The sequence below is a fragment of the Phaethon lepturus genome, unplaced genomic scaffold (assembly GCF_000687285.1).
Source record: "Phaethon lepturus isolate BGI_N335 unplaced genomic scaffold, ASM68728v1 scaffold23816, whole genome shotgun sequence".
Classification (NCBI taxonomy): Eukaryota; Metazoa; Chordata; class Aves; order Phaethontiformes; family Phaethontidae; genus Phaethon; species Phaethon lepturus.
The window spans coordinates 1-7,974 of record NW_010544459.1 but is presented as its reverse complement, the minus strand read 5'-3'; the positions used below and the strand labels follow the sequence as shown (position 1 = coordinate 7,974).

Here is a 7,974-nt window from a genome sequence, read left to right as displayed (position 1 = left end):
GGCGGTCAGAGTCACCACCAGCAGCACCAGCTCGGTTAAGCTTCCCAGCAACGGCAGTGCCATCCATTGATATTGCCGTGCCACGGGTTGATGTGGATTTGGCATTGAAAACAGATGCCGGTGCCGTGGCAGTGCCGGATGAGGGGGATGCCGTGGTGATGCCGGATGTGGCAGCCAGGTTTGCCAAAGGGCTCCGAAAGCTCAGCCTGGAGCTGGAGCCCACAGCACCACTGCCGGTGGTGGAAATTGCCACCCCGGCACGGCTCACCGGGGATGTGCCGGTAACCGGCGCCAAACCCAAAGTCCCCAAATTCACCCTTCCACAGTTCGGGTTGTCCCTCGCCAAGCTCAAAATGGGCGGCAATGGTAACGGGTATCCCCCGACGTCCCGCAGCACAGCCGCGCCAGCACCGTCCAGCATCACCGTCGCTGGTCCCACGGTGGCCTTAGACCTGGCTTTGGGGACAGTTGGTGCCACAGGTGCTGGAGTCAAGCTGAAGGTCCCCAAATTATCCCTGACACCTTTCGGTGTCAAGGATGGGGACAAGGGTGCTGGCGGCGAGGAGGGTCCCCAGGATGCCGGTGCAGTGATGAAGCTGCCATGGTTGGGAATTGGGAGGCCAGTGGGGGATGATGGGAGGTCAGTGGAACCAGGGTGCCCCGGGACCCCCCGGCTTCAGGTACCGCGGGTAGACATTGCCCTGCCGGCAACAGGCAGCCGGCGCGTGCCATCGTTGCCTAAACTCCCCGCTGGGCCAGAGCTGGGAGGCAGGGTGAAGTTGCCAAAATTTGGGGGATCCAGCCCCGATATCCGCATCGGGGGAGACCCAAAAATGATGAGGCGTGGGGGAAGTGCTGAGAGCTTGAGCATTGGCACGGCAGGAAGGAAGATGCCAGAGTCTCCCAGCTCGATCTGGTTGAAGCTGAAAAGCAGGGGGGCAACGGATGGTGGGTGGGCCCCACTGTCGACCCCCCGGTTCACTGTCCCCGCTGTGGGTTTCACTGTGCCGGTAAAACAACTGGAGGATCCAGTAAGCCTGAAGACACCAAAACCCACCAGCATGGCGGCGTTGAAGGTGCCTGTGTTGGAGTTGGCACCGCCGGGCATAGATGAGACAGAGGAGACCACTGGGAAGGATATGGCACCGGGACGCCAGTCTAGGGTCAAATTGCCAAAATTTGGCGCAGGTTTTGCTGGGAGCGGGTTGGAAGGTGAGGGGAGGATGAGGATGGGCGGTATGAAGAAGGCAGTATTGGTGTTGGTGAAGCCGAAGGAGAAAGGAGAAGACAACCGGGTGGTGGACCCCCATCCCCACATCAATGGGGAAGCAGAGGGCAAGGCCCGGCGATGGCGGTGGGTGCCCAGGGTGGGTTTCTCCCCTGGGGGGTCCCCACCAGAGCCCCCCATACTCCAACCCAAAGGGGAGAAGATGCGGTTACCAAATATTGAGCTATCCCCTGGGGACCCTGAATTCAACCAGCAGCCAGTGATGACGGAAGTCACCCCACGCTTGAATTTGGGGGGAGGAGGTGGTTTAGAAACCCCTAAATTTCAGCTGCCTAAGCTGGTGCTGAGCCCCCAACCCTGCAGTGAGCATTGAAACCCCCCCCAAGCATGGGGGTCTTTGGGGAACCCCTGAAGTGGTGACAGGGTGCTAAAGCATCACTTGCTCCCCCAGACCCTCTTTAACCCCCTTACTCCCCAAAATATTCCTAATCTGTCTTCTTTTTGGCAATGTTTGAAGCTTTTTTGGCCATTTTCCAGGTGTTAATATTAACCGGGGAGGTGGGGGGACAGCGGCATTGCCCCCTCCAGCCCCTTGCTCTTGGCTTGGCCAGAATAAATGTTAACCCCAAAAAAAGCCCTTAAGCATGTCTGTGGAGTCTGGCGGGGGGGGGAGGCATGGGTTTGGGGGACCAGTGATGGGTTTTGGGAGGCTGGGGATGGGTTTTAGGGGGATGGGGATGGGTTCTGGGGCTGGAAATGGATTTTGGGTGTCTGGCATGGGTTTTAGGGGCTCAGGGATAGGTTTCAGAGAGCTGGGTTATGTGCAGCCAGGGATGAGTTTTGGGAGCCTGGGAATGGGTTTCAGAGGATCAGGGATGGGTTTGGGGGGGCTGGGGCTGGGTTTTGGAAGGTTTAGGATGGATTTTGGGGGACCGGGACTGGGTTTTTGGGGGTTCCTCCACCCGGACTGCAGTCCCTAGCACAGGGGAGCGGTTGCTCCTGGGGACAACGTCAGCAACAGAAGGTGTCGTCACGGCAATGCCAGAACCAGCAGTGCTGTTGGGGGCCAGGTTGAGGTGGTTGGGGGTGTCCCAAGCACCCAGTTGGGTGCTGAGTGCGGGGTCACAAGCCCTTGGCGAGGAGCCAACCCACCATGGGGACACTGGTGGCAGGTGCCGAGTGCTACGACATGGTGGCCACGGTGGGGAAGGGGACCTTCGGGAAGGTGACCCAGGGCTGGCGGAGGAGCACAGGGGAGATGGTGGCCATCAAGATCTTGAAGAATGAAGGCCACCATGGCCGGGTGGCAAAGAATGAGCTGAGGTTGCTGCAGGCCTTGCAGGAGGTGGACACAGAGGAGTCGCACATCGTCCGTTTCCTCGAGTCCTTCAGTGATGGTGCCTGTACCTACCTGGTCTTCGAGCTGCTGGAGCAAAACCTCTTTGACTTCCAAAAGCAGAACAACTTCTTGCCATTGCCCGTCCGGCACATCCGTACAATCACAGCACAGGTGCTGGCGGCATTGGTCAAGCTGAAGGAGCTCTCCATCATCCACGCTGACCTCAAGCCAGAGAACATCATGCTGGTGGACCATGCGCGCTATCCTTTCCGCATCAAGCTCATCGACTTCGGCTCGGCCAGCATCTTCACCGAGGTCCGCCATGTCAAGGAACCCTACATCCAATCCCGCTTCTACCGGGCACCAGAGATCTTGTTGGGGTTGCCCTTCTGCGAGAAGGTGGACATCTGGTCTTTGGGTTGCGTGGTAGCCGAGCTTCACTTAGGTTGGCCACTCTACCCCGGGATCAACGAGTATGACCAGGTCCGCTACATCTGCTCCACCTTGGGGCTACCACGGGGTGAGTTGCTCTGCGCTGCCCGGAAGACACGGTCCTTCTTCCAATGGGTGCCACATCCCACCAGTTCCTGGCAGCTCAAACCACCAGGCGAGGAGATGGCAAAGCCAATGGAGAGGAGGAAGTATGTCTTCTCCTCGCTGGATCAGTTGGCAGCGGTGAACATCCACCCGGTGTCTTATCCCAGCCAGGAGGCACTAGCTGAGCGCTGTGACCTGCACGGGATGGTGGAGCTGGTCAAGAGGATGCTCACCTGGGACTCGCACGAAAGGATTGTGCCCAGTGCCGCTCTGAAGCATCCCTTCATCTCCTTGCAGCAGCTGAAGTCCAGCTTTGAAGCCACCCAGTACTACCAGCTCTGCCAAGAGGACCTGAGGGCATCCCGTAAGGATGTTGGCACAGTCAAGATCTTCCCTGGCATGGAGGAAGGTGCCTTCATCCCCACCGGCCGGTGCAGCATCCAGAAGGCCATCACCCAGATGGATGGGCTCAGCCTGGCTGAGCCGGTTGGGGACACTGGTGACAAAAGCCAGCAGGGCATCTGCCAAGCCCCCATCCCCACCCACTATGGCACCCGGCACCGCCAGCATCACCAGCGTCCCAAGACAGAGCCCACTGCCGGTAACTTGATCGTGCTGGGATCCCCCAGCAGATGGGAGCAGCGCGGCCACCACAATGGCAGCATGGTCTTTGGTGGGATCACAGAGCAGGACCTGCCTGGAAGACCGTACACCTTGCCCCATGCCAAGGTATGGCCACAGGGTTGGGGGCTCATGCAGGGACTGGTGGTTCCTGGGTGTGGGTGCTCCTGGGCATGAATGCTCTGGGGCGCTGTGTGCTTGGGGTCCCTTGGGTGCTTTGTGTCCTCCAGGTACTTTGGATCCCTGGATGCTCGAGGTCCCTGGTGCCCCCCTGTCATGGGTGCTTAGGGTCCCTGGATGCTTAGGGTCCCTGGTGCCCCACATCATGGATGCTCAGGGTCCCTGGGTGTGCCAGGCCACCACAAAGGGATGAGGACTCCACCCATGGGTGCCATTCACCCCCTCCCTATGCTTCTCCCCATCACAGAGAGCTCCGGTGACGCAGCGTGACCCCAAGCCACATCCCATCCCTGAGGATGGGCTCTGGGGACCAGGCTGGGACCTTCCTGCTATACCTGGCATGCTCCTCCCAGCACAGAGCCGGCAACATCCACAGCACCGCTGAGCCGCCACGGCAACCCTGGCAAACACCCTGGCAGCCAAGAGCTCACCAAAGACCCTCCTCTTCCTCACCTTCGGTCACCCTCACCAGCAAAACCCGGCTCCACACTGGTAGACAAGAATGTAGCCAGGGATGCACCAAGATGTGTTGTGCCGGATGCTACCGGCACTGGTTCTTGCAATGATCCCCCAATAAATGGTTTGCCAATGGCCAAGCACTTGACCTGACTCTTTGCTGGGATGGGTTTGGCAGTGTCAAGACTCAAGGGGCGTCCCGGCTTCCCTTTCGGTACTGGCACAGTATTTGGCAAAGGTCCGGTGCTCTCCCATCACTGCAGTACAGAGGACACCTGCCCCCACACCAATAACAGCAATGCAAAGTCCAGAAAATTGCTTTTTTTTCTGTTTTTTTCCCCAAACTGGAGCAGGGCGGCCAGATTCGGCACTGCTAGAACCTCTGGTTCACTGGTGGTCCGTTCCCCAGCACCTAATGGGAGCCGCAGAAGCTCTCCCACCGCTCAGCATCGCCGATGTCAGCGCTGTACTGGGAGCTCCAATCCCGCTCAAAAACTGCCTGCAGCTGCTCCCGGACTGTGCTGGTGCTGGCAGCAGTGCCGGTGGTGGTGCTGGCACCAGTTCGGCTCACTGTCTGGTTCACCACCAGTGCCGATCCCGCCGTCCGCACAAAGTAGTCACCAGACCAGTTGGATGTCCCTGCAAGATTTAGGGGGGGGACACCCCAAAAACCGCCCCCAAGCCATCGTCAGCAGCAGCTGACGGTGACTCACATGCTGGCACCACCGCTTGCACCACGCTCACCAATATAGGCTGCCTTCTCCGTCACCATGTACTTGTTGTGGTTCACCCGGGCGTAGGGGATCTGGGCTTGTGCCGCACTTGCCGGCACCATGAAAAGCCGCTGCGGGAAGCGAGGAAACGTTCACCCATTGAAAGATCTCCCTCCAGCACGCTGCAGTCACACTGCGATACCCACCACCTCCACGCTGTAGCGGGTCCGATTATCAGCGACGGCGGCGAGGGATTTGAGGAAGGGGAACATCGTCACTTTGCTGTGCCGCCAACAACCCACCAACAACCGAACCTCGACCCGACGTTCAAAGACAGCTTTCCGCAGCTGGTTATCAATCGCTGGCCAAAATCTGGGAAGGGAAAGCTGTTAGGCATCACTGGTGCCAGCAAGCCAGGGTTGTTATAGGACCATACGAACCTTTGGGGGTGGGAGAATTCGGTGGTGGGTAGGTAGCTCATCACCGCGATGTCCACGAAGTCCTCGGCGGCATCAATGACATTGAGGAGGGCGCTGAGATCCTGAGTCCGACCAGTGGCACAGAAAGCCGGTGGGGAGCTCTGCCAGAATCATCAGAGATGGATCAAGCACCAGCACAGCCGACCCTCAGCACCAGGGAAACCAGCCACAGTGGATCAGGGACATACCGAGAAGTAGACAGCAGCATCGGTGTCATTGAGCTTCAACTCCAGTGGCGTCTCCATATTGAAGGTGGTGGAATAATTTGCTGGCCAGGGTACTGGGATGGAAGCACCAGGAACGCCAAGAGCCCAGTAAGCTTCAAAAATTTTGCCTAAATCTTTGGCCAAGCAACTGCAGTTGTAGATGGCAGCGCCGAGCTCCTTCACCTGTGGCGAGCAGCACAGTGGCACTGTCACATCACCAGACAGTCCTGTCATCCCTCTCCAATGCCCCAAGTCCCATCTTACGGCATTGAGCATCCCTTGATTGGGATAGTGATGGGGATGGTGATGGGGGGTTGGTTTTGGGATAGCCCTGGCACCGTTTGGCACAGGTTTGGCACCATTCGGTGGTATGAAGGTGCTGCCACGCTGCTCACCTGAGTCAAAGACCTCCAGTCCATGTTGGCGCTCCCAACGTAGAGGTGGGTGCCATCAACAAGCCAAAACTTGGTATGCAACACGCCGCCAGTGAGCCGTGGCATATCAATGGTGCGCACCATAGCACCTGCGTGACCATGAGTTGGGTGTCTCCCACTCAAAATGCCCCAAAAACCCCAATTTGGGGGTTTTTCCATCACTCACCGCTCTGCTCCAGCGCTTGGAGATCGTTCAGGGGCGATTTTGACGACGGGCGGCTGACGGCAATTCGGACGGTGATGCCACGTGGGGATAATTGGAGGAGTTCCTCCAGGATTTGTTCACCCTGAATCAGCACACGGATTGAGGCCAAAAAAAGCAGAAATGATTAAAAATTATGGGAAGGTGAGAAAATGGCAGCCGGCACCAGGCTCAAGTGCCAGAATTGCAGCTGTGCCACGTGTGCCGGTGCAGACCTGGGCAGCAGAGGGTTCGTGTGTCCGTGTGTCCTCGTTGGTCATGGTCCAGTAGAAGGAGGCAATGTCCAGGCTGTGGGTGACAGTCCCCAAGAGGTTCATCCACGTGGAGAAGGTGGATGGATTCAACACAGAACTGTCACTGAAGGTCATTCCCTCTGGGATGCTCTCCACCAGGACGATTCTATGGTGGAAATTTGTCAGCACCGGCACCGGTGAGATTGTAGCGCCAGGATGCCAAGGGTCTTGGGGGAGCGTCACCCCCCATAAGCTCATCTTACCGGCACGTGTCACCGCAGGATCCGGCATCACCGCTGGCATCGCCACGGAAGGCTGAGCTCAGACGGAGATTGAAGAAGAGGAGGAAGATGAGGATGAAGAGGGTGAGGAGGACAGCGGAGAGCAACGTGCCACAGGAGCACTGGGATGGGCAGGGTGCGTCAGTGCCCCAAAATTAAGGAATAAATTAAATTATGTGGTTTAAAACTACCCCCAACACTGGTGGGATCCAGCAAGGGATGGCACTGGACCCAGCTAGCACCAAAGCTGACCCCCATAGACGGGGGAGACTTACCTTCAGTGGGAAGCGGGTGGGCTGCGCCCCTCGGTCCTCCAGTGGGTCCAGCTGTGATTGGAGGCAGAGAATCCCAGTGGGGGGGACCCTGAACCAGGGTGAGGGCTGGTTTGGGGGTAAAACCCACCCCAAAATGCCCAGGGTCCCCAGGGAAAAGTGCCCCCCCCCCATACTGCTGGACATCCCCACGGGTGCAGGGTCTAGGTGGAAATAGGGGGCATGGGGTGCCCCAGGTTGGGGTTGTGAGGTGCTGGGGCAGGACAGGGGCCTATGGGGCACCCCAATTTGTGATTTTAGGGTTCCAGGATGGGGCAGGGAGCTAAGGGGTGCCCCAGTTTGGGGTTGTAGGCCACATACCTGCTTGTAGGTGCCATCGGGCTTCATCCCGGCGTGACGCTGGAACAAAACGAACCGGATTTCTCTCGAACGTGCCCGGACAAGCGAGACACCCCAGGGTGCGGCACAGCTGGTATTTTTGGGGTACGAGTAAGGGGAGAGACCCCAAAAAAACATGCGGGGCAGAGGCTTTCCCAGCTGACTCACGGGATTTTTTCGCACGCGCTCTGGCCCTTTGGGGGCGGGGAGGGGAGGTGCCCGGTCCTCCCCCCCCCCGCCCCCATTTGGGCTGATCCCCCGCTGGGAACCGGGTGGGGCACCCCAATTTTGGGGCGCAAACACCTCCCACCATGCTGGGGCCCCTCCCCTGTGCCTCGGGGACCCCACAAAAAGGGGGTGCTCGGCCCCAGGGATCAGCCCCCCCCAGACCCTGCCCTGTTCTGGGGAGGGGGTT

The 7,974-nt window shown here is 58.8% G+C and overlaps 2 protein-coding genes across 2 annotated transcripts; one reads left to right on the top strand and one right to left on the bottom strand.

The window, feature by feature from the left end:
- The first annotated feature begins 2,381 nt into the window (after positions 1-2,381).
- On the top strand, positions 2,382-3,902 carry HIPK4 (homeodomain interacting protein kinase 4). Its single transcript, XM_010288700.1, has one exon. It carries the CDS (start codon positions 2,382-2,384, stop codon positions 3,900-3,902), a length of 1,521 nt encoding a protein of 506 aa, XP_010287002.1.
- Positions 3,903-4,773: 871 nt separating this feature from the next.
- Positions 4,774-7,568, bottom strand: PLD3 (phospholipase D family, member 3). Its single transcript, XM_010288699.1, has 11 exons — positions 7,542-7,568; positions 7,185-7,235; positions 6,892-7,031; positions 6,611-6,794; positions 6,360-6,480; positions 6,155-6,282; positions 5,742-5,942; positions 5,515-5,654; positions 5,281-5,446; positions 5,106-5,205; positions 4,774-5,000 (listed from the first exon to the last, which is right to left on the bottom strand). The coding sequence occupies exons 1-11, from the start codon at positions 7,566-7,568 to the stop codon at positions 4,774-4,776; spliced, it is 1,485 nt and encodes a 494-aa protein (XP_010287001.1).
- Between the last annotated feature and the right edge of the window lie 406 nt (positions 7,569-7,974).